This window comes from Mauremys mutica, chromosome 16, assembly GCF_020497125.1.
Source record: "Mauremys mutica isolate MM-2020 ecotype Southern chromosome 16, ASM2049712v1, whole genome shotgun sequence".
Lineage (NCBI taxonomy): Eukaryota > Metazoa > Chordata > Testudines > Geoemydidae > Mauremys > Mauremys mutica.
In genome coordinates this window covers 3,399,803-3,425,584 of record NC_059087.1, presented here as the reverse complement: position 1 = coordinate 3,425,584, position 25,782 = coordinate 3,399,803, and the positions used below count along the sequence as shown (strand labels likewise).

General features: G+C 48.2%; 1 protein-coding gene across 5 annotated transcripts in view; it reads left to right on the top strand.

Annotated features, from left to right (window-relative positions):
- Positions 1–25,782, top strand: part of SGSM1 (small G protein signaling modulator 1) — a 78,811-nt gene that overhangs the window by 8,492 nt on the left and 44,537 nt on the right. For all 5 annotated transcript variants that reach the window (XM_044990554.1, XM_044990553.1, XM_044990552.1 and 2 more), the window contains exon 3: positions 19,501–19,576. In XM_044990554.1, the coding sequence (XP_044846489.1) occupies positions 19,513–19,576 (64 nt within the window). In that variant the 5' untranslated portion in view covers positions 19,501–19,512. The remainder of the gene's footprint in view (positions 1–19,500; positions 19,577–25,782) is intronic.

Genomic DNA, 25,782 nt, shown 5'->3' with positions numbered 1-25,782 from the left:
AAACAGGCACAGAACCTACTACACATATGCACTGTGCGCAAATTCAGTGTTGCAAGTAGGAACCCGGGGCTGAATTCAGGCTTGGTGTAAGCACGTGTTACTCCGTTGTCAAACTCAGACCTGGTGTAAATGGGTGCAGTTCCATTGTTATCAGTGGGTTTGCACCTGATTACTCCAGGTCTGGACCTATCTATAGGACTCTGGAATCTCCTGACTTCTGAGTACTTGGTGGTTTTGTGTACCTGGCTTGTCCCCTGCTTTAATGTTGCATTGACATCAATTTCATTTAGAGAGAGAGAGAGAGGGAGAGTGTGTGTGTGTGTGTGTGAGAGAGAGGCAGTTGCCAGCTAATTGCCACATTAAACGTTGTGTTGCGGCTATATATTTTGACATAACATATTTCCCTAATGAAATCTAACTAGCAATATGTCCAGGTCATGTGAAGTGCTTGTTGGCTGGCGTAAAGATCTGCAAATCCCTTGTGTCCCCCACGTGTCACGCACACATTTGATGCAAAGGTTGCCGTTAATACAATGGTAAGGAGGGGGAAGGGGGACAAAAAGCAACCAAGCGCTCAGGGGTCAGGAAATTTCAGTGTCACGTAGGCAGGCTCAGACCTGGCGTTATCCGGTGCAGACCCATGGACAGCAATGGAATTTATGTTGCAGCAGCAGGAGATGTTAGGCTGTATTTAATAAGTGGCGATTAATAATTAAATAACACTGCTAGAAAAGCCAAAGGTCTGAGTCAATAGGATTGAAATCAATGGTTCATTGACTACAAGAACATGGAGCGGCTGACCATCTCTCAGTGGAAATGTGGTTAAACAGTCTGGTGCACTGAGCACAGTGCAAGGATGGGTCTCTGCCCACGGGGAGAGACTGCTGGATTCGTTATACAGCGTGGATGGAAGTCACCCTTCCCCTCTAAAACCCGAGTGCCCTGGTACTGGCTGGGTTCAGTGGCATAACTCCATTGACATCCATGGGCTGGATTCCCTGCTGGCAAAAGTGTCTTTAATGGAGTTGTGCCTAGCAATGAGTCTGGCCCAAAACTGCAACAGGGTTAGTGAGAAGAGAATTGGCCCTTTGTCTGGGGCAGTGATGGAGACTGGGCTGGTGTTATTCACTCCCGCTCCTGGGCAGGCCTTGGGGAGGAGCTGCCGGTGCCAGTATTCTTGGCTCGCCGGCTCTGCATTATTTCCTCTGATTTGGAGCGTTTCTTGGGTCTCTTAACTTGGACAATTACTATTAAAATTAAGTTTTAAAAGCAATGGTAAGTAGTCCTTCAGTAGAACACCTACAGCAGTGTACAGGGGCTGGGGCAGGGGGTTGTTTGACTGGACAAATGATGCCTTTTCAAAGTATGTTATGTCTTAATCTGCATTGCCAGCTCTTGGGATTTTACTGTGAAGTCCTCATTCCTTGAGTCATGTGACTGATGGTCTCACATAATTTCCTTTTTTAAAAAAACTAAAGTTTTCAGCCTTTGTTTGTGCAGAAAAGCCAGAAAATCAGAACTCTGAAGGCTGATAAAAAGAGCTAAACACCTTTTTAATCAAAACATTTTTCCGGGGTCTGACTCAGGAGTTTTGATTGCTTAGGCTGGCAGTGCTGTTTTCTCTCTACATTTGGTTGTCAGTGCTTCTCTTTCAAAGAAACTTCTAAGCTTCCTTGTCACTGGAGCAAGAGAAAAATTAATGACCGCAATGACTGTTCCCACTGATGTAGCTGCTGTGGCTAACCCAGAATATTTATTCTTCAGCATCTTGCTTCTGTTAATATGCTCTTGGGTTGGCTGTTTGAATACTCCCTTATCAGCGAAACACACTTTTCAATGTGTCATTGAGGTTATTGGAACTGCAGACCGCATATGGAAGGATTTATTTGTTAAATATAACGTGGAGAGGATGGGCCAAAATCTGATCTCTCTGATGTAAATCTGGAGTAACAATTCTTACTTCAGTGGTTTTGCGCGGATGCAACTGAAAGTAGTATTTGTACCTATGTGTCCGTGTGTGTTTGTTTGTTAAATAACAGATCTATGTGAGCCTGGGAACTACCCATCCAGTGCACACTTCAAATGTAATATTCATGCTAGTCTGAGGTAGTGAGAGCAAACAGCTTCTTAGTTATGGTGAGATAGCATGTGATCGTTATACACACAGGGCCAAAGTCTCTGCTTGGTTTCAGTGGAGCTAAGCAGATTTCCCCCAGCCAAGGATCTGGTCCCATGGACCACTGCTTTCTCTTGTACCAGTCCAAATCTGCAGTAAGTCCGTTGAACTGAGCGTGGATACTTTGGGTTTACCCTAGCATGCCCGGGGGCAGCATTTTGCCTACCGACTCAATGTACTAGTGTACACGTGTTAATGCCGATCATTTCCTAGTCTCTGGAGTGCGCGTGGTAGTGATAACTCTGTCGTTTCAGATTGTCCATAAAGTGTTCTTGCAGGTAGCCCAGTGATGATGCCGAAGTTCGCTGGGAACAGTTCATTAGTGACCCTGCAGAAATGTTGAACAGAGAGTCCGTGCAGTCTCTGGGTAGAGATGGTGTGTGTGCTCTGGGGCTGGCAGCGTTCTAATAGATCAGGGCACATGTTCATTAGGTTATTTATTTAATGGTCAGCTAGTAAACTCTAAAGCTGATAAGTGGCAGAATTTGGCTGCAGCTCGCAGGGTGCTTGAGAGGTCTGCATGGCAACTGCCCTTGGAATAATCAGACCGTTCATTTCTGGAAAGAATATGAACCTGTTATTAAGAGCACCCACATCTTGATTCCGTGAACGTTATAAAGAAGGCAGATAAAACAGGATGTTGTGGTTCTGTTTTTTAAAGGAACCAGATTAACAACTCCACTGCCTTTGTCTCCATGTAAAAGCAAATCTGGTGCTCGTGAAAGGTGTGCTGGATTGACAGCCTCGTGGAGACTGAAGTCCTGCATTGGCCCTCGGCACAACTACAGCTGCTGTGCTGTGAACGCTTCCCGTCACCCGTGTTGGCTCACTGTCTCCTTGTACTCCCTGTCTGCGTCCATTTGTTGTCTCTTATCTTAGGCTGTCAGCTTCTTGGTGAACGGGCTGTCTTTTGTTCTGTGTCTGTACAGTGCCTGGCCCCTTGGGGGCCTGGTCCATGACTGGGGCTTCTAGCCCCTATGATAATAGAACTGTTCACTTCCCTGCACTGCCCCACCAATGGGCTCAGTCCTGACCTTGAGGGTCTCCAGGGCCATCCCATCCTGGATCTCCTCAGAAGCTCTCTGGTCGAGGGATATATGTTATGAAGGGTTTTGTGATGTCTTCAGTTGTCTACTAGGAATTGAACAGAGACTCTCAACATTGGCCACCGATCAGTCTTCAGGTGAGAATGATTGATCTAGGCTGAATTCATACCTGCTGCGCCCTGGAGGTGAGAGGTCCGTGTCCCAGAGCTGACCCCTGAGCCATCCTGCCCCATCGAGTTGAACGCTCACTAGTCAGTATGCTGAGGCAAAATCTGCAGATGAAATCCTTGGAGCTGTTTTACACTCTTCTGCGCGCCTGTCTTTGTAAATCTCTGCTGCACTCCTGGAGGTGGGCTAGATTGCAATCCCCTACATCACTGGACTTCTGCTGCAGGGTTTGTGCACCAAACTGGTCCTTCTTTGGGATTTCTAGTGTTCTCTGACAGGTAAAATACTTGACACGTGAATTACAGCCGGGCCCTGTATTACTGCAAATGTTAGTGGCGACCACATATATCCTGTGGAAACGTATGTATCGCAGATCAACCCAATGAAGGTATGAATGGGAACTATACACTGGGCCAGATTCTCTTCTCGTGTACTCCTGTGTGAATCATGGGTAACTCCAGTGAAATTGCACTGGTGTGAAACCAGGGGAGGAGGGGAATTGGAGCCTCTCTCTTCTGATTGCATTGAGATGTTGGCTATGCTAACATGGGTGCTGTTCCTTTGAGTCAAACCTTCCTGAGACCTTCATAAAGAATGTAGAAGGAAAGACTTTACCCCTGGTTTCAGAGCACCCAGAATGTGTCTCAGAGATGTAGACAGTTACATCTGTTCAAGTAACAAGGTGAAAACCAGGAGAGATTTCAGCTTGCTGAGTCCAGTGACCAGTTCAATACATGGACATCTTCAAATGAGAGTGTCGCTAGGCCTCTGTCTAATTAGGGTGCAGGTGTCTTACCAGCATGGCTTCTATTCCTGGGGTAAACCAGTCTTGCAGCATTATCACTGAGAAATACCTGCTGCAAAATAGCTGCATTACCGCCAATTGATCTGCGCTGCTGGTGAATTAATTTCCAATTTTTTCTCGAGTAGACATGCCCACAATTGCTTTAATTTGTCCTCTGTCTCCCTGAAAATTCCTTAGCTTCTTATGGTACATGAAATCATAACCTAATTCCATAGTATGGAGAAATGCTGCATTCCTTCCACTGGACATCTCTTCTAGATTTTAACTGGTGCTTTTGCTGTGAAAGGAATAAGGCCCCAATTCAGCAAAGCATTTAAACATGTGCTTAAAATTCAACATGTCCTTATGTCTCATCTTAAGGGCTCTGCTGAATCGAGACTTGAATGAGGACTGCAAGGTTGGGCCCACCATGCTTACATTATAGGCACCAAAGCCTTCAGTTAAAATGTCTCAAGGAAGAACTCATTAAATATATGATCAAAACCACGTGAAACAAAGATTGCAGTGGAAGTGAGAGTAAATATTGGCCTATAAAAGAACCCGAAAAGTAAACATACAAAAACAAACCCAAGTTTAAAGCAGATACTTGCCATATTTGCTACGGGCATGGACTTCAGGCTTTAAATGTTATTGGAAAAAGGAACATAAAAGCTTTTTCTTGTTACAGTAAAGAATTGGGATTGACACTCTTTGGGTTGTAAATCCCATTTCAGCTGCCAAATCGCCAAGGATAAGGCTATTTGTATTAATGTGGTAGGAGCAGGGCTGGCTCCAGGCACCAGCGTAGGAACCAGGTGCTTGGGACGGCCAATAGAAAGGGGTGGCACTCCGCACGCTAGTGGGGCGGCACGTCTGGGTCTTCGGTGGGAATTCGGCGGTGGGCCCCTCAATCCCTCTCTTCCTCTTTGAGCTGCTGCCGAGCTGCCACCGAAGAGGAAGAGAGGGAGTGAAGAACCTGCCACCGAACTGGCGCCGAAGAGTGGAGCGGCACGATTGCGCTGGCGCGGCTCTCCCCCCCCGCCCCGGTGCTTGGGATGGCAGAAAACCTGGAGCCGGCCCTGGGTAGGAAATATGAGAGAGGCAGGGGCCATTAAAGCAGAGGGCGAGTGTGAATGATGTGAAAAGGGGAAACCAGAATCCGCAGCCACCTGAAACATGAACCCAGGACGTCCGTTGGAAAGGAATGTGATGTTCAGATGTAACGGGGAATGAAAGTCGCTGTCTCCGTCGTGAGAAAGGGAGCAGAGAAAATCTGAGCAGGCTTCTAGTGGAAACGGTGTGGCTCAGATAAATGACATTTATGTGCAGGGCCGGCTCCAGTCACCAGCGAAGGAAGCAGGTGCCTGGGGCAGCCAATAGAAAGGAGCAGCATGTCTGAGTCTTCGGCAACAATTCGGTGGCGAGTCCTTCACTCTCTCTTCCTCCTCAGCGGCACTTTGGCAGCAGCTCAATCGGGCTTTTTTTTTTCTTTTTCTTTTCTTCGCTGCTTGGAGTGGCAAAAAAGCTGGATGGTCCTAGGAGTTTGCTGGAGAACTAGGTTCAAATATTGGTTTCAGTGTCCAGTGACCATTAGATTGCTGTTACTGGAATCCTGCTTGGTGCATATCCCAAAACTGGCCCTCCACTCTGGAAGGGCATGGCAGGTGAAGATTGAGGAACACGGGCAGAAAGCTGTGTGGCAGAGGTGGTGATGTGTGGTGGACTAGCTATGCCTGGTACAGAACTGGGTTGGTTGGGGGTGTTGCGGTCAGGAGTGAGGGGCGCAGGCAGCTGAATGGGAGTGCATGGCTAGAATTTTGCTGTCCCATTCATGGCTTCAGGCCAGCACTACTAGATCTTGACACTCGTGAATATTAAATTCACTCACAAATTAAAGGAAACAAGTGGGATATTTATTAAATCAAAGAATTTTGATTGCTGTTCATTCCCATTTAAAACAGAGTGACTCAGCAAGTGCAGGGTATAATCATTGCTGTGGAAATCTTCATTGGTTGGGCTTTCCCATAATTTCTGCTTGTGAGCAACCCCTGGGGTGTGCTTCATTAGCAAACCTGTGGTTATGTAAGGCATAAACGTTATCGCGGACCTGAGCCGGGGGTTGTGTCAGCCTGCCATGCACTGGAGATGGTACTGAAAAGCGACTTTCCTGATTACTCTTTTTCATGGCTAGGTGTGGGCATTTAGAAACAGGCACCCCAGACACATTCAGACAATGGGCTTGAAATAAAAGTTACAATAAACCTTCCACAATTGCAAAATTGGAATAATTCTGAACAGTGATTCTAGATTTCAGACAGACATCTGGCTTCCTTGATATTCTCCAGTATCTCACTTATTTGATACAACACAGGCTTATGTTGTACAACGTTGTTCCTACTGATTTTATCCTAGTGGCAAGGGCATTGGACGGGGCCTCGGGAGACCAGGACCCTATTCCCTGCTCAGCACTGCCCTGCCCTGCGGCCTTAGGCAAATCGCTTTCCCTCTCTTTGCTTCTCTTTCCTCCCCACTCTTGTCAGTCTCATCTCGTTGCGTGTCTGGGCAGCCCTGCCATCTCCAGAGGCCTCTGAGCTGCTCCGTTGCAAATCGAAGATGCTTTGTGCTGCGATGGGAAGTGACACTGGGGCATGGAGCTGCTAGAAGGCTGTTCTGGAGAGCAGGGAGCTGCAGAGGAGGCTGGTGTAGCTTTTAATAGGGTATGCTTCACTTCCTGCTCCGTGTTAACCCTTTGTGCCATACGCCTCCGGAAGCTGGTCTCTGGGGACCTGCCTGGATGACAGTCGGCCCATAGTAAGCAGACGGCTGCCGCCATCAGTGGTTACATTTAGCCTCATGCAGTGTAACCTGGCTGACCCGAAGGGCCGATGAAGAGGCTTCTGGGCTTGTCCCCTCCCGTCGTTCTGGCCGTCTGAGTGAGAGGAGGATCTGACCTTCTCCTTCTTCCAAGGAGACGCCTTCACTCGGTTTCATCCCAGTGCCCTCTGGTTCTGGGTTACGGCAGCGGCGGAGATGGCCTCTGCTGAGCTGCAGCAGAACTGTCAGATGGCCTGTCCAGAGCACACTGCGGCCTTGCCGCTGAACTCCTTCCAGCTGGGCGTCTCCAGGGAGCCGGTGGGACTTAGCCACCCAACTCCCATTGAATAGGGGTGTCTCCTTCGGCTCCTATGAGATGCCAGCTGTGGCTCTTCGGGAGATGCTCTCCGTTGCATGGGCCTCATCTTGCTGCTCTCGCTCCAGAGGTCAGTGGGCTGAGGAAGGGCTGCAGAGCTTGGCTCTGTGTGTGCACACAGGTCCTGCCAGTGGGCGAGCCCACCTGCACCCCTTGAGCCCATCCACTGGCCCCTTTCTGGCAGGTATCTCTCAGCCGTTACAGCGTTGGCTGGGAATGGTATCTTGGCATCCTAACTTCAGTGGTCATCACAGCTTCCTTCCATGAGATCATGTTGTTCTGCCGGGCCAAGTGGGGCAAAATTGCACCCCTGTCATCAATGTGCTCCTACTACAGAAGCAAAACTGGAGGCCAGTTTTTAAAAATCTGGTCCAGTGTGCATGTCCCTCTGGGGTGACAGATAACCAGCCATAGCCATGGCAAAGCTGCAGAGAGAGCCTCCTTTTATAACAGCATTTTAGTATTATGCAACCTAGATGGAGCTACTATACGGTGGGTGCAAAACTGGGTGGAAAACTGTTCCCAGAGAGTAGTTATCAGTGGTTCACAGTCATGCTGGAAGGGCATAACGGGTGAGGTCCCGCAGGGATCAGATCTGTTCAATATCTTCATCAGTGATTTAGATAATGGCATACAGAGTACACTTATAAAGTTTGCGGATGATACCAAGCTAGGAGGGGTTGCAAGTGCTTTGGAGGATGGGATTACAATTCAAAATGATCTGAAGTAAATAGGATGAAATTCAATAAGGACAAATGCAAAGTACTCCAATTGGGAAGGAACAATCAGTTGCATACATACAAAATGGGAAATGACTGCCTAGGAAGGAGTACTGCGGAAAGGGATCTGGGGGTCATAGTAGATTGAAAGCTAAATATGAGTCCAGCGAATATCATTCTGGGATGTATTAGCAGGAGTGTTGTAAGCAAGACACGAGAAGTAATTCTTCCGCTCTACTCTGCGCTGATATGGCCTCAACTGGAGTATTGTGTCCACTTCTGGACATCACATTTCAGGAAGGATGTGGACAAATTGGAAAAAGTCCAGAGAAGAGCAACAAAAATTATTAAAGGTCTAGAGAACATGACCTATGAGGAAAGGTTGAAAAAATTGAAAAATTTGTTTAGTCTGGAGAAGAGAAGACTGAGAGGGGACATGAGAACAGTTTTCAAGTACATAAAAGGTTGTTACAAGGAGGAGGGAGAAAAATTGTTTTTCTTAACCTCTGAGGACGGGACAAGAAGCAATGGGCTTAAACTGCAGCAAGGGAGGTTTAGGTTGGACATTAGGAAAAACTTCCTAACTGTCAGAGTGGTTAAGCACTAGAATAAATCGCCTAGGGAGGTTGTGGAATCTCCATCATTGGGGATTTTTAAGAGCAGGTTGGACAAACACCTGTCAGGGATGGTCTAGATAATACTGAGTCCTGCCTTGAGTGCAGGGGACTGGACTAGAGACCTCTCAGGGTCCCTTCCAGTCCTGTGATTCTGTTTATTACAGTAGTGTCTACAGTCCCCAGCCAAGTGTGAGGCCCCATTGTGCTAAGCAGTGTATACACCCATGGGGGGAAAAACAGTGGCTGCTCCAAGGAGCCTATAGGTGACATGTACAAGGCAGGCAAGAGGTGGCAGAAAGGAAGTGTTGTTACAGCAGGGCTCACTAGGTGGTGCTGTTGCCCCGTCTTCCAAGATGTGCTTTACTTGTACCTTAAAAAAAAAAAATCAGTCTCGGGAAGACATGCTGTGTGATGGTGGTGTTATTCAAGGCTCTGGGAGAGGGAGCTGGTGTGCAGCAGGAGAGTTTGCTCTCTGCCTTGGTCTCTTACTAGACTAGTTTCTTAAAGCAGAGTTGCTCCCTGGGACCTGGGCGTTGGTGCTGGGCTGAGATCTTTGGGAGAAGGGATTGCCTGCATGTTGTGTGACCACCTCTGTTCTAGGACGGATGCTGATGTGTAGATAAAGGGGGTTGCACTGTCGGGGTACATTTTAAGTGTATCACTGATTTCTCCATCGCCAGGCAGCCAATCTGCAAGGCCACAGACATCTCCTACAGCTCGACATAGGGACAACAGCAGTATTATCCCCATGTTACAGATGGGGAACTGGGATCCAGACACTGACCCCAGCTCTCTTGAACCCCAGACCAGAGCCTTATCCACATCAACATCCTTCAAAGATTCCTGCTGAACTGACCTGGATGTGCCAGACCCAGCTGAAAGCTCATGATCTCTGCAGCAACTCTCGGAGCAGCCTTCTGCAGAATGCTGACCCTGGCTTCCAGAAATGCCAGCCTGCATGTGTGGACGTGGCTGAAGGCTGTTCAGATCCACAGCACTCGAAGGGCAGGACGCTAGACAAATTGAGAGCTGCTGCTGTGTCAGGTTTAAGTGCTGTTGCCTTTGAAAGAGTGGAAACTAGCTCCACAAAAACAACGAGGAGTCCGGTGGCACCTTAAAGACTAACAGATTGATTTGGGCATAAGCTTTTGTGGGTAAAAAAACCACTTCTTCAGATGCATGGCGTGATAATTACAGATGCAGGCATAAATATATATTGGCACATGAAGAGAAGGGTGTTGCCTTACAAGTGGAGAACCAGTGTTGAAGGCCAATTCAATCAGGGTGGATGTGGTCCACTCCCAATAATTGATGAGGAGGCGTCCACACCAAGAGAGGGAAAATTGCTTTTGTAGTGAGCCAGCCACTCCCAGCCCCTATTCAAGCCCAAATTAATGGTGTTAAGTTTGCAAATTAATTGTAAAGTTTCTCTTTGAAGTCTGTTTTTGAAGTTTTTTTGTTGAAGGATGGCTACTTTTAAATCTGTTGTTTAGTGTCCAGGGAGATTGAAGTGTTCTCCTACTGGCTTTTATATGTTACCATTCCTGATGTCAGACTAACACGGCTACCCCTCTGGTACTTGAAACTAGCTCTGAATTTTAAGTGAACAGTGCATGTTTCTGCTTGGATGATACTTCTCAGATTGTCCACCTTTTAGCTTAGTATAAACTATTCTACAGAGCCAAACAGTTGGAAGAGAGTGTGCTTGGAACACGTGTGTGTAATCAATAAAACAACCTTGCCATCCTTATTGAAAAGGAAATTGTGAATGCAGATATAATTTAATATAGAAGGCACATTGTTTGCAATAGCATGCGGCAAGTTAGGTGGAAAAACCTAGCCAAGTAAAAGGCAATGTTATGGGTAAATATTGGCTTAGACTCATTAAACTTGGAATTTATTCATTAGCTCCTGGTCCCTGCATCCCAGCTGTTGTCTTTACTGCTGTTACGTTCAGCGTTACACTGAAGAAGCAGTGACAGCAAGGATCGTGGGGGCCAGGAGCGGCATGCAGACAAATGACTGCGACAACTTGGTTTGGGGTTTTATGGTTAGAGGCAAAGTGTGACCCTGGGCATTTTGTAGCAAATGGAGGCAAGAGCCTGAATCCCTGTGTGCATTCTGGGTTTTAGAGATTGGGTGTGGCTGAAACAGGCCCAGGTTTGGCCCTCGCCACCGACTAGGTTTGGAGTTCAGGTTTGAGATATGTGCTTGTAGTGGTCTCCAGTTATCTGACATGGAGCCCGTTTCCCTGCCTACAGCCCCAGCTTTGCATACCCAGGCCCGATTCTGTAAACACTCACATGCTTAACTTGAAGCAGATGAGCAGACTCACTGAAGTCAGTAGTAATTCCATAAACCTGAGCAAATAAGTGTGAGGGATACAAAGGCATAAAAATAAGTTGCAGAAACGAGTCTGGAATAAGGCCCTGAGTCAGGCACGGCTTTGCTTTCCCACCCTAACAGTGACTAAGAAGGGTTTTATTTCTACAGGGTTAATGGAATTCACTTGGTCATTTCTCTGTAGGCCTCTTGAGAGCTCAGTTGCCAGAAAAGTGACCCCTCCCTGTGCAAAGTGTAGCCTTGTAGACGGATGGGTGTCTGGATTACTGATTAATCTCTTAGACTGCTTTGGTTAAAGATTCGGTCTCCTGACAGATATTGATCAACTTCTAAAAGTGATAAATAGGGACCACAGAATGAACAGGACAGGGTGAAAAAATGAAATCGTTATTTTGTTTAAACTCTGGTTGTTGGCTGTGTGGCGATCACGGGTTCGCGCGGTATGAACCAGTGATTTGGAAGAAGACATAGTATGTTTTAGTGGACAGTATTTGCTGTTAGCATTTTGGGCCAGAAATTAATATAGGTCTTGAGCTTATGTGATTTTTTGTTATGGATTAGCATAAAAATGCTGCAATGCAAAATTTGTAGTGGAAGCTCAAGTGTTTTCTCCAGTACATATTGGCTAAACATGGGGTATCTGTCCTACCCTGCCCTTGGAATGTCAGAACTGCACTTTTTCCAGCTTTATAAGAGGATCAGTTGGTGAAGTGCAGTTTCTATTACAGTATCATAAACAACCTGCAGCCATAGCCCCCTGGGTTGTGATCTTGTCAGACGCTGGAAGCTATGCAGCATTGGGCTGGGTCTGTACTTGGGCAGGGAATCTCTTATTTCATCTGTGCACAATGGGGACGTGGTGGTGGTAATTCAATAAGGAGCACTGTTTGCTCCGATTTAGTGCATAGACCTGTCCATAGCGGTGTTGAGGGTGCAGTGATGCTGGATGTGGTGTCTTTTGGATAAAGCCCTGACCGTTGTGGTCATTCTGGATCTCGTGGCGTTCTCTGTACTAAGCCAGCTGTCCTGGACAGATGCCTGTGTGAGTAATTGCATTCTGCCTCCCTAAATTCCCTTAGCAGCATCAATTGTCAACTGTATTTTTTGGTTCCTGTCCTAAACTGTGGTGCCTTATTGGTGTGCACTTGTTACCACTGGCTTTGCCCCAGAGGTGGCTGCTGTTCAATGAAGGATGAAGTCGATAGTCTGTAGAACTCGGTAAGTGTGTCAAGGGGTTTGGGATGCTCTGGGATGGGGCACTAGGTAGATACAAGATAACTGTCCTGCATTCCTAGCCTTAGGCTGGTGTTCTAAGAAATGGTGCCATAGGAACTCACAACGCAGCCAGTAACTGTGCAGGGAAAGAGGAATATACCTGCCTGGTTATTGTTTGAGGTACTCGGCCAGTCCTTGCTACGATTCAGATTCTGTGCCAGTGCTACTGACTTGCTGGGTACCTGTCAAACAGGTTGTTCTCTAAAGGTTTTCTGCTTCAGACCAAAATATGCCCAGTGGGGCCATTCCACACACATCCAAAACTGGAGTTGGATTTGCTGGGGCAATTACTTTGTTAAAAGGATCATGTGTTAGGTGCTGTACAATCGTAGCAGAACTCCCATCCCGCCTGAATATTGAATAAGAATGATACAGAATGCCCAGTTAAATACTGCTTGTTCTATCACCAAAAATGTTCAGTCATATGGTGCTGCATCTGCTAGTTAGGAAGCAAGCTTCTCGAACTGACCATCCCAATTCCAGTCTATTATTCTCTAGGCCCGGTGGTTGTGTCTTTTGTTTTGGCTCTCTTAGTTTTAGAATCATAGAGTATCAGGGTTGGAAGGGACCTCAGCAGGTTTTGTTCTATACTGTTGCTCTCTCTGGTCCGTTTGTAGTGATTTAATAATCCACTTGTACAGGCTTTGGATCGCAAACCCCCTCTGAGCCTTTTGCTGTCAGGGAAGCACTGAGAATTTCAGTTCTCTGCCTTGAATGTTTTCTCTTCTACGTGCAGTCACATGGATATTTCATTTTGCACAGTTAGTTGAGTCTTGCGTTCATTGGCTTGCTGCTCTCCTTACCTTCCAGGTTTCATCTCTCTCCCCTGAGTGCCCCAGTCTCACACATCCTTTTCCTTTTTGTTTCACTAAACATTTCTTTGGTTGATATTGTTTAGCTTGACAAGCCCAAGCAATACGCTGCCACTTTTCTTCACAGCTGTGTAATTTTCAACTAAACTGCATCTCCGGGAGCCTTGTTTCTGTGCATTGTAAATGCTGCTGCTGATGATTACTTGCATCGTGGTAGCTCCCAGGAGCCATAGTCATGGACCAGAACCCCTTTGTGCTAGATACTGTACAGCATAGAACAAAAAGACAGTCCCTCCCTGCCCCAAAGAGCTTCCAGGCTTACCGTGTGTGTACTCTGCACACAGTGTGTAGGGGTGTCAGAGCACAGAACGGCAAGGCAGTAGCCCTCGTCTATAATACTCTGGTCAGAATACACCTGAGATTAGAAGTGGACAAAGGTTTGCATACTTCAGATATGGAGGAGGGAAGAGGCCTGTATATAGTCCCGGGCTGAGGCAAGAGCATATAACTAGGAGCAAAGGGATGAAATTAGGACAAATAAACTTTTGTCTATATATTAGGAAAAATGGAGTGGTGAGAGCCTTGAGACCGGTGCCTCATGTCTCACAGGAAGAGGTTGAAACTCCATTGCTAGCAATGTTTAAAACTAAACTGGGCAAAGCAGTAGAGCGTCTGTGGTAGGGATGCCCTGGCACTGGTTCCTGGGAGACTGGCTGGCACCTAATTGGCCTCTTCCACCTCTAATTTCTCTGATTAGGCAAGAGTCAAAGTCCAAACCTGGCTAATATCCAGACTATTGGAGAGAGTCCTCTTGGCTAACTTTCCTCATTTCCCATTCTAGTAAGTCATCTCACCCCATTCTGGTCTAGTGGGGCCATCTGTTTTATCGAGGCTTTGAACAAAGTACTCTTGAAACAATGGAAGTGAGGTGCAGAATGAAGGTTACACCTGGTCTGTCCTTGCTGTGTTTACTGCTGGGTCACTTGGGCAGAGCAGACAAGGTGTCCACATCCAAGATCTTACTAAACAAAGAGCTGGCTGCTGACAGCCTGGCTCCCCTCATCATGTCATGCTCTGCCAGCAGTGCCGTGTTCCCAGCCAGCTGCCCGAGGCAGGTACTTCTCACTGTCAGGGGAGGGGGCGGAATTCAGTTCAAAGCAAGGACAGAAATTGGGCTGTTTGCAGCATTTGGCCAGAGATGAGGGTGTGGGTGTGGCGAAGTGACCGGAGCTGACTGGGAGAAGAGCCCTTGTTGCATTTGTGAACGCCGTGGCTATAGTGTGGTTAAAGGGAGACCGGCTGGACGCTTGGCCGTATGCACATTGTTTACCTGGCCAGTGGTAGGGTTCCGTACGTTGGCTGGTCATTTTGCATTCAGATTAGCTGCTTCTCAACATGCTGTAAATGCAGCTGCTCTCAAAGCAGGGCAGAATCCATAGCATCTGAAGGCCGGCCGGGTGGCTCATTATCTCTGGATGGAGAGAGGGACGCGGATGCCCTGCCTGTCCCTCAGGCCGATGTGCGTGGCTCACTTCAAATTCGAATTCAGCTCAGTCCCTTGCAGACCCAGGGGGCTCTTGCTGCTCATTCTTGTGAGTTGTTGACATCAGAAGTGCTGAGTCATGAAACCGACAGTATGGACACTTGTATGCACTGTAAGTTAATGGAACAAATCTCCCAGCGTTTCAAGCTTCTTCCTGTCCTGGATGTTGTCTTGCAGCCTTGAGTCTCCGCTATACACCGTCAAGCCTGATTTCATATATCTGGGCCCTAACAGTTTATCTCCTCATCCTCTCAGACCAACCGGGAGTGCAGGTGCAACAGCAGCAGCATTGTTAGCGTCTAGATGCCCCAGCCATCATCCTCCTGGGCCCCCTTGTGTTTGGTGCTGTACCCATGGCCCAGGCCCAGAAACCCTAACAATCTAGAGAGAGAAGATGGACAAAGAGTGAAGAAAGGGACGGTGAACCTCCCCCTCTGGCAGATCGAGAACTGAGGCCCAGAGACACCGTCATGCAGGAACTTTCTCTCAGAGCTGGGAATTGAATCCAAGTTTCCGGACCAGTGTCTTAACCACCAGACCACCCTTCCTGTTGTGGTGGGAGAGCCAATGCTAGCTCTTGTCATGGACCGGGACGTAGGCGGTCAGAGCAGTGTGCTCAGGCCTAGAGGTCTGCTTGGAGCAGGAGTTGGGAGCCAGAGCCAGAGTCAGGAGTCAAGCCATGGGTCAGCGTCGAAGTTAGATGCTAGAGGTGGGACACAGAAGCAGGGAAGTTGAACAAGGCAGGGACCAGGAGCAGGGCAGGGAGGCAGGGTCCAATGTAGTAGCCATCCAGGGATTCACCTAGTTGCACAGTCAATGTCCTGTGCCGCCTTCTGGCTTATATAGCAAGTCTGAGCCAATCGGAGAGGCCGGACCTCTCCTCTAATCAGGAGCTTCATGAGCGGTACCTCTGGTGAGCCAGGGTCCACCAGCCCGCGTTCTCTGCCAATACCAGTGTGCTGCTGGGTGGTGGATGTGGTCTTAGGGCTGCCTGAGGACCCATGGAATTGGGTTTGAGACCGTGATGCCTCAAAGCTCCTGGAAAGGGAGACGTGCTAGCTCCCGAATTGGATGCAGGTGTCTAGGGCCTGTCTGCTCATTTATGTTACATTTTCTGCTGAGAGTAACTGACTCAATGTCAGCCAATTTAAACCACCTGGGACCCACAGCTATAATCAGTCTTCACAGATCCTGCTTCCTCCTGGGTTCAAGAACAGCCTCTATTAGTCACAAGCACGTAGGAGATGGAGGCGCACTGAGAGCTGACCCATTTTGCTTCAAGAGACCGGGGTGGATTTGGCTTTACAGATTTTATTTAATATCTGTATTCAGAAAAGAACTCCCGCTGTCAAGCTGACAATTATGCACAGTTGACCCTGGGTAATTCTTCTGAAGGAGTTTAATTTGTCCAAATGGTAATCATTAAGTGCCTAGTGTATGTAGGCTTTCTTCGGTCAAATCTTAAATAAAAATTTAAAAAAGCTTCTTAAGAGACCATCCTAGAGATAAGCATCCTTGTAAGTGGAACATTTCATGCACACGATAAGCACCACACAGTGAATTTTACTGCGTGTCATAACACTGAATAGTGAACAGCAAGATGCTTTAGAAAAACTGGAAAGAGAGAAAATCTGTGGCTTGGAAGTTGTTAAAAAGAAATAATTTCAGACTTTAAGGGCCAGATACCCAGCTGAACCTTCATTGACTGCTGTGGCGACTGATGCTAGCTGGGGGCATAAATCAGAGCTGCACTGAGCTGAGAGAGAGATATGGGAGCTCATCACTGACTTGGCAGGGACACACCTTCCTAGAGTTCCCTGGGTGAAACTGTGGCATGTGCACCAGGCGTATCCTGGTGGGAGCCAGGGTGCTGGGGGATGCACGGTGAGAGCCGTTCCTCTAGTTGGCTGCATCAGCTGGCAGGGTTTGGCCTCTCCCAAGTGAGGTCTCCGTGTGACAACATTATGTCACCACTGCAAGGAAATGATACGCCAGGAGGGCAAACCACCAACAGGGAAAGTGAATACCAAGACTTATAGCGTGAGACTGGCTGTGGGTAGCTGTCAGTGCCCATTCAGCCAGGGTTGCTTCTATTTCATTAATAACACATTGTTTATTATTGTTCACACTGTTGTTTTCCAAGCAAGAGTCTCAAAGCGCATGACAAATATTAAGCCTTGCAGCACCCCTGTAAAGCAAGTCTGTGTTCAACTTCTCATCATTTAACAGAGGGGAAAACTGAGACAGAGAAAGGGGAGGGACTTGGGAATCAGGATCCTCAGTGGGAATAGACCCACTCTGCATTCCGAGACCAGGGCTCTGACACGGGGCTATTAACAGTTGTACAACCCGAGGCCCTGTTTGTCGGGGCAGATTATTTACCTTCAACGGCTGTTTGTTCACCTCCAGTTTAGAAGGAAAAGATCTGTGAGTTTTGGTTTGTCACCTTGGGGTCTGCGAACATTCATCCCCTAGAGGTGAGCAGCAGGAGGCTGGGAACCCCTGCTGAGCCTGCGCTGTGTGAGCACACACCTGGGCAGCATCTGTTTGGAGGCTCCTTTCAATCTCTTCCCTATTAGATTCCTGATAAGAGTAACTGCATTTCATAGAAACCACCTACTCATCCACAGGAACCCAGCTCCTGGGGAACACGGGGAGAGGGAGGGGGAGAAGGAAGTTGTCACAAAAAGAAACCTGCTTGGAAACGTCCAACAGAACGGCAGTCCAATTGGTAGAGGCCGGGAGTGGAGTCTGAATGCAGGGAGATTGAAAATAAGCAGCTCTCTGCTATGAAGACTCCCATCTGGCAAGCCTTACAAGACCACAATCTCCCTGCTCTGGGACGTGGGGCAAGGCATATAATTATTTTGAATTTCACAAAAAGGAATATGCCCTAAGGTGGAGTCAGACTTCTCTCCCCTCCCCCATTTTCATCTCCTCTGGAAGCCTATATCAAATCCACTTCTTGTGCTTGCAGGGATGTTGGAGATGAACAATCTGTCAAATCTGTAGTGAAAAGGGGTGTGTGTGTCTGTGTGTATGTGTGTGTGTGTAATAGGAACTTTAAGGGTAAGAAGCATGACTGGAATGTTGTAATTATCCCCAAGCGAAGCGTTATAAACCCATGAAATTTAGAGTTAAGTTTATTCTTGAGAGAAATCCAACCATCTTACTGTATGGAAATGCATAGCTAAAGTGTCCAAACAACCTTAATTTTGCTCAATAGTGATGCCATGAAGGGGAAAAATATTTTTTAAAGACACATTAGATTTTTTAAAAATTGGTTTTATCTAATCTAGGACCACAAAGATTAAATGCTTTAGTTATAATTTTGTGGTTATTGCATGGCATTGCTACCAAGGCAGAAGCTGGTCTAGGGTCTAGGACAGAGAGGTTCCTCCAGGGAAATCCTAGGAAAAGCAAAGCATAGAGAGAAAGTGACCTGAAGTTTACTCTTCCATCGTTCCAGCCTCAGGAAGCTGAGAAGAAACACAGTGTGCACAGATTCCCTTCAGAAAGGGGTAGGAGCTAGACCTGCCAACACTCTCTGTTTCGGACTGTGCTCTGATGTGTTGGCCTTATTTCTTGATTTTATACATTTATGATCACTTTCCACAATGGCTTATTTCTGTACATCAGGGCTCCCAGTGTGTGTTGGAGACGGGCCTGAAGAATCTTCTCTTTTAGCTCTGAGACACATTGATAGCTACGGGGTTTTCTTGTAACGTTGGCACTTGGTGAAGGTGGTCTCTTTAGGAGACGGAGCTCTCGAGGGAACGAGTGCTGCAGTAGGTGGCTGTGTTAAAGCTTCAAGAGCCGTGACCTTGGTTAAATGTGTGGGCTGTTTCTTTTCTAGTTCTGCCAACATCAGTAGTGCTTAAAGCCTCTGGAGCCATTAGGACAAGCCAGTGCCTTGATCTGCTGCAGTCGCTCATCTGCCCCCCTGGCACTGTACCATGGGTAACATTTTAGGTCTGACTTTTACATCTGACCTCCCATTTTGTGCCTTCAAAATCTGCTCATAATTACATGGGTTCCTTTTTTAATATCCTGCCCCTAATGTCCAACCTACTTGACAGGTTCCCTTTAATGAAGTGAACTGAACAGAATGCCAGTAATATGTCACGGGCAATAGAGACTCAGTCACTCAGGGCTCAGCACTGATTACATTGCTATGCAAATTATCGTCCCAGTCTCATTTGATGAGAGCTGATTCACTGACGTCTGGCTTGATGGGCTAGTTCCAGGTTGTTCAGGCCAGCTGCAGGAAATTTGTCAAATGCACATAAAACAGGAGTGCATAAAAATACCATAAATGTATTAAAGCTGGATTTAGTACCCTGATTGATTCTAACTGAATGCCATTGAATTCCTGGATTTAATTTTCTGCTCTCTTTTCCTGGTCTAAGGTCTTTCAGAAAATATAAATGAAGCAAAAATCATTTGCCTCCTTTGTTATAGCATTGCTCTTTCAAGTGGCTTGTGTGGAGCCTAGCAGGCCAATGGATTGTGGCTTCCCACGAGACCACGCAACCTGAGTGTGGCCACAGGGCCTGCTAGTGGCCATCAGAGAAGAAGGACAGCAGAGAGAGAGAGTTCCTTACTGATCTTTTGTGTGTTAAACTCAAGCACTTAAATAGCTTGGTGCTTTCTGAGCCTTGCGATTCTGGCCCATGCAGATGTTGAGCAGATGTTCACTGATTCCCTCTGCTGGATGGAACATGTCAGACCTGCTCCAGTGTATAGCTGTCTGTAATTCTCTTGTTCTGCCCCAGTTATGTTGCTTGTGTACAACGTTTTTTTCCTAACTATCTCCTTGTTTGACAGGTGAAGCAGATTATGGAGGAAGCTGTGACAAGGAAGTTTGTGCATGAGGACAGTAGCCACATCATCTCATTCTGTGGTAAGTCTCCGAGGTCAGGGTGCAGAAAAGAAGCAGTCTCTGAGAAGTTGACAGCACAGCTCTGTCTCCATGTTGGGTTGTTGCTGCATCGCAGCATAGTGCTGGCCTGAGAACTTTCCATTTTAGCTCCGTTCTTCTGTGGCACCTTGTGCTAAGACCAATGAGTGTCAGTCCAAAGAAATGAATCCTTTTGTCAACAAAATTACCCCCCGGGACTGTGAAATGGATTGGCGGTATCAGAAGAGGGGAGGACATGGATGTCATCTGTCGTTTTAAAAACCAAAACAAAAAAGACAGGCGGACGAGGTCCTGGAGTACTTAGTGTCTTTTATTTGTTTATAAGTGGATTGAACAGAGGCCCCGTTATATGGTATTTGAATATTTTACTGTTATGGACTATTAATATATGTAAATAAGAGCCAGAGCTTGGGGCAAGCACCTGCTTACTGTTTATAAATGGTATGCGTGGGGGTGGGACTGTTGGAACAGGGAGCATGTGTGGTGAAGGTTTTAAATCCTTTTAAATCGTGTTAGTGAGACTGTATGGGAGACCTGCCTCCAGCCTCCTCTGCTGGTTCAGTTTTCGGCATCTGGTCTTTGACAAGGTTCTATACTCAGTCTATTAATACCTGGCTTTTTCCAGGTGTAGTGACAGTTTTGACATTTGGAAAACATGTACCGGAATCAGCCAGTTAAAAGAACAGTCAGGCAAAGTGTGAAAAAGTGCCCTAAAGATTTTGCTTGGCTAGGGTGTGAGATGTGAGCCTGGAGGTGAGTTTGCAGCAGGAATTGTGGAACAGAAATTCTAAGGGATTTTAGGAGCATCCTTACTAATGGGATTTTTTTTTCCCTGCACATACCAGTAGAGCAGTGGAAGTAAGCTGCTTCGTTTTTGGTGCATTAACCCTTCCCCTTGGATGACTGCAGGTCTGTCTGTATTCTAACTGCATGGTGCAAAGCCGACCAGGCAAAATGCAGCTTGGGAGATAAAATAATCAGGCTGGAAATTGTCACGCTGCAGACATCCACTAATGAGCAGGGTGCAGGTCACACAGACAGAACTAATAGCCCCTTGCAGTAGCCAGTGGCTGGGAAGCTCACTAAGCGGAGCACGCCTGACTCCCTCTTTGCCAGCAGTTCTGGGCTGGAGAGGTTTCTTGGTGATTGCCTCAAATCAAATAACTCTACTGATAGGTCAGTACATTTGCTGCAGTGTCCTTTCTTTGGAAGACAAGGGGGATGTTGGGGTGGTTCTAGCAGCGTTGCTGCTGCTAATCAGAAATGAGCTTCTGGGATGCAAGAGGCAAAACCGGGTGTTTTTCTATTGGCTCGTCCCATTATTTTTCCCTGTTTAATGGTTCTTTCTCTTATGACTGGATAGGGTGACCAGATAGCAGATGTGAAAAATCAGGACGGGGGTGAGGGGAAATAGGCGCCTGAATATCGGGATAGTCCCTATAAAACCAGGACATCGGGTCACCCTATGACTGGAACCTCTCTCTGCTGAGAATTCAGGAATAGCTGGTGGTCTCAGGCTACAGGGACCAAAGGGCGATCCTGCCAGGATAGGCGGGCAGAGATGACATGTCTGGACTGGAGGGTACTGGTGTGCATCTGCTGTCCCAGCACACACACCCCTTGTGTCAGGGTGAGGCATTGCAGGGACTCTTCCTCTCTGACACTCCTGTATCCTGGCTCTGCCATGGGCTACCGCCTCTGTGGCCTAATGCTCTGGCCGGGTCAGTTCTCCAACTGGCTGGATCCCCTCTGGAGATAACTGTAAACAAATTAAATCTTAACTCAGATTAGCCACTTGGGCAGTAAAGTCCCTAGTATAAACACTGGTCCCTCAGAGACCCAAGGTCGGTGTTGTCCAGGTTAGGCCCCTTTCTGGGCCAGCTTCCTTGAGTTAGGGTAGGTGAGCCAGAGTCTTCCTGCCCTGCCCTGGCTCCACCCAGAACAGGCCGCAGGAGAAGCAGCCAGGCTTTACCTGCCCTGCTGGGCTCTGATTGGCCTGTGCCTGCTCCCAGCCCTTCTAGGTGCTGGAGGACCAACTCCTGCCGGTTCTGCCTACAGCTGTTCATGGGGGAGACCTCTCTAGACAACCCCTGGAGGTCTGAACTGGCTGCACTTCCCCTCCAGCAGAGCGTGGTATGCCAAGGCCGTGGGGCCTCTGGCAGGGGCAGCGAATACTTGGCTCCTGTCTCAGATGGTTGGCTCCTTTAAGAGAAGCTGTTTGACAGAAGTGTAGCCCAGCCAATGGCATAAGAGGAGCAGCAGCATGTGGGAGTCCTGGGGGTGGAGTCATCCTTTGAAGCCCCGCCCTCTGAGCTAATAGAAAACCGGTGTATGCCGGGAGGCAGTGCTGTTAAGGCTGTCTGGGAGGCAGGTCCTGGAGCTTCTTGGATTGTCCAGGCCATTGAGTGGTGCTGATAGCAGCCATGGCAGGGACCCAGAAATCTGATGGACAGTGGAAAGTGCCCCTTTGGGTGCAACTCAGCAAAAACCAGTGGAGTCACACCTCTTTAAGCAGGGTGGAATCTGAACTTCGCAAACCCTTCAAACAAACACACAAAAGCTCTGTTCCCCAAAAGCTTTGCAATATTTTGGATAAAATCCCATCTACCCTCCGCTACCTCTTCACCTCAGCCGTTGGCCTTGGATAACATAAGAGCAAGAAATATAGGCTCTCTGCCCTTCTCTGACCTAGGAGCGGAACCGCACAGTAGCAACTTCCTCCAGACTCCTCTGCTTTGAATCTATTTATACTCTCTTCCTGCAAGTGATCTATATAAAGCAGAGACCTGTGTTATGATAGCTGAATCTATCGGGGATCTTGTCAGATACCTCTGTTCTCAGGGGTTCCTGGTTCCACTCTCAAACTGGCACAGAGGCCTTAGCCCTTGTCCTCTCTGTTTCTATCACCGTCGGTGCATAGTCCACTGGATTTGGATTATTTTGCAGGGCTCCTAATCTCTTATCAAATTGCCAGCGCGTCTGATGGCGTGTGAGATGGGATTTTCCTTCCTCCGTCTATCTGCTGGGAATGTGGAATCACCTTTTTAGAGGCATTTCTTTATTTAAAAGCAGAATTATTACTATTCTGGAAACTGCTCCCGCCCCCCTTCCCCTCCCCCCCCCGGTAGCATTGGCACCTGTTTATACTGGCATTGTAGCAGTGTCCTGTGGCTGCCAGGTGGTCCCGGTGCCATGTGACAGCACCAGTGTGAACAGCCCTCTGGAAATCCTGCAGGGCAGTTCTCAAGGCCAAAGCCCACTGCACAAAGCTGGTGCTCGCTGACTGTGTGGCTTTGCATAGTTTGGTAATGTGTATGTATCTCATCCCTGGGTATGGAGGGGTGGGGATTTCCCCATCTCTATGCTGGCCCACTGGGTGTGCTGTGCAGAGCAGGATGTTCTGGTGCTCTCCTGTTTCGGATTCCTTGGTACAGACACAAAGGCAGCACAGCTCTTTGGGGAAGCAGGGTTTCCCCTTCTGACTATAGCTGTGCACAGCAGTGCCTCGGGGAGTCTGACTGCCTTCTCCCTGCTGCCCCATCCCTGTTCCATGCAGCATGCGTCTCTTGGAGAGAGAGCCACTAAAAAGGCATCTTAACCCACCCTTAAGAAACTGCATTTTCAGCCTACTCATGCTGCTCTTCTCCTTCATGGTTGATTCTCTCTCTCTGCCGCAGGACTCCCGGAGCGGTGTCTATGGCAACACATGCTGGTGAGAGCAGGCTACCTGCTTCGCTGTGCCTAGTGCAGAGAAGCCAGCACCGCGTAGCAGCAACCTCTAGCTGTGGGGTCTGATCAATAAACTGGTCGCTCAGCCCACGTCTCAGGCTCTTTTGGCCTCGGCTGCAAGCTCTGCGTTTCTCTCTCTCACAGTTAAGCAGATTATCATCAAATCATCGTAGGCCATTCACCTGTTCCACCCTTACCTCTGACTAACGAAACCCTGGGAATTCAGTGGGATTGTGCCTGATCACAAATGCGTCACAGAAACAGGCCTCTAAACATTCTGTGGTTTGCAGTCAGTGGGAGCTTTGTTCAGCAGTGCCCAGTCCGGACTGGGCCGGAATTGAATTTATTACTGGTGATGAAAGTTGCTGGCCTATGTCCGAGTCATTGGGAGAGGCCTGCCAGGGCACTGAAAGGCCCATTCCCTCACATGAGGGGAGGAGCCCTGAGCCACAAAATCAATTACAGAGGACAAAGAATGAGAGAATAGGTAGGGTGTGAGTCATAGGGCAGAACCAGGGATGCAGAGGAGGCCACCAAACAGGGAACCAATGCACTTGATCCCTGTAGAGATGGGTGGAGACTTCCCAGAGGCAAGTAGCTAATTCAGCCAAAACTAGGGAGGGGGAAGTGCTACAGAAGAACAAGGTTCAGTTAATTAGGTGGGACAAAGAAAGAATTGCAAAACCAGAAAGGGAATGCAAGGACCTTAAACACAGGGCTCCAGACAGGGACGCAGGCTGAGTGGAGAACCAGATCGACAGCCCTGTAGACTGAATAGCAGATGCGGCTGGAAATTTTCCGTTGGAATAATTTTCCAGTGGAAAAGCAGTTTTCACAGAATCTAAATTTTTGAGGAAAATCAAAGCAAATATTTTGTTTCAGATTGGTTTGACCCAAATTGGAATGTATGGGTTTTTTTTTTCTTGAATTGACCTGAAACATTTTGTTTTGAATCAGTTCAACCAAACATTACATTGCATTTCCCTAGCAGTGCATTTCCTCATGGGAGTTGTAGTTTGTAGCCCTCATCTTCTATAGGCCAGGCTCCCTGGAGGACTACATCACCAATAATGCAACACTGACTCCCCTCTGACCGCTGTATGGTATATAATGGTAATCACATGATTAGGGATGCATCATGGGAGATGTGAAATGGGCTCGGAGCCTGGCCCATAGGGCAGAATAGGGCATCAGGCTCCCGAACTACAGTTCCCATGAGGCAATGTGCCACAATGGGAAGATGCAGTTTAATGTTCAGCTGACTCGAAATGAAGCGTCTAAGTCATTTCAACAAACCAAAACATGTTGATATCAGGAATGATGAAACATTTTATTGGGTATGCCTGGACAAAATGTTTTTACACTTCCATATGAAAAGTCTTTGGAATATTTTGTTCTGCAAAAAATTTTGAAATGGCAACTTGTCAAACAAACACCTGTCAGGGATGGTCAAGATCAGTGGTCTCCAACCTTTTTACGCCCAAGATCACTTTTTGAATTTTAGGGCAACCTAGGATCTACCCCACCCTGTCCCCAAAGTCCCGCCCCACTCACTCCATCCCCGCCTCTCTCTGCCACTCACTCTCCCTCCCTCACATTCACCGGGCTGGGGTAGGAGGTTGGGGATCGGGAGGGGGTGCAGGCTCTGGGCTGGGGCTGAGAAGTTCTCAGTGTGTAGGGTGACTAGACAGCAAGTGTGAAAAATTGGGATGGGATGGGGGGTAATAGGCACCTACATAAGACAAAGCCCCAAATATCGGGACTGTCCCTATAAAATTGGGACATCTGGTCACCCTAGCAGTGTGGGAGGGGGCTCTGGGCTGAGCCTGGGGCAGGGAGTTGGGGTGCAGGAGAGGTTGAGGGGTGCAAGCTCTGGGAGGGAGTTTGGTTGCAGGAGGGGGCTCTGGGCTGAGCCTGGGGCAGAGTATTGGGGTGCAGGAAGGGGTACAGGGTGCTGGCTCTGGGATGGGGCTCAGGGCTTGGGGTTGGGGTGTGACCTTCCGCCAGGCAGCACTTACCTCCGGCGGCTCCTGGTCGGTGGTGCAGTGTGATGCCGCTAAGGCAGGCTCCCTACCTATCCCAGGCCCATGCTGCTCCCAGAAGGGGCCAGCGCGCTCCTGCAGCCCCCGGGGGAGGGCAGGGGGCACGTGGCTCTGCGGGCTGCCCCTTTCTGCAAGCGTCACCTCTGCAGCTCCCATTGGCCACAGCTCCCCTTTCCCAGCCAATGGGAGCTGTGGGGGTGATGCTTGCCGGCAGGAGCAGCGTGCGGCGGGAGACCCCTGGCTGCGGGGCTGTGCTGGCCACTTCTGGGAGTGGTGTGGGTCTGGGGCAGGCAGGGAGCCTGTGTTAGTGGCTGCCTGGCTGGGCTGCCAGAGATCGCAATCGACTGGTTGGGAAACCACCGGTCTAGATAATACCGAATCCTGCCTTGGTACAGGGGACTGGACGAGATGACCTCT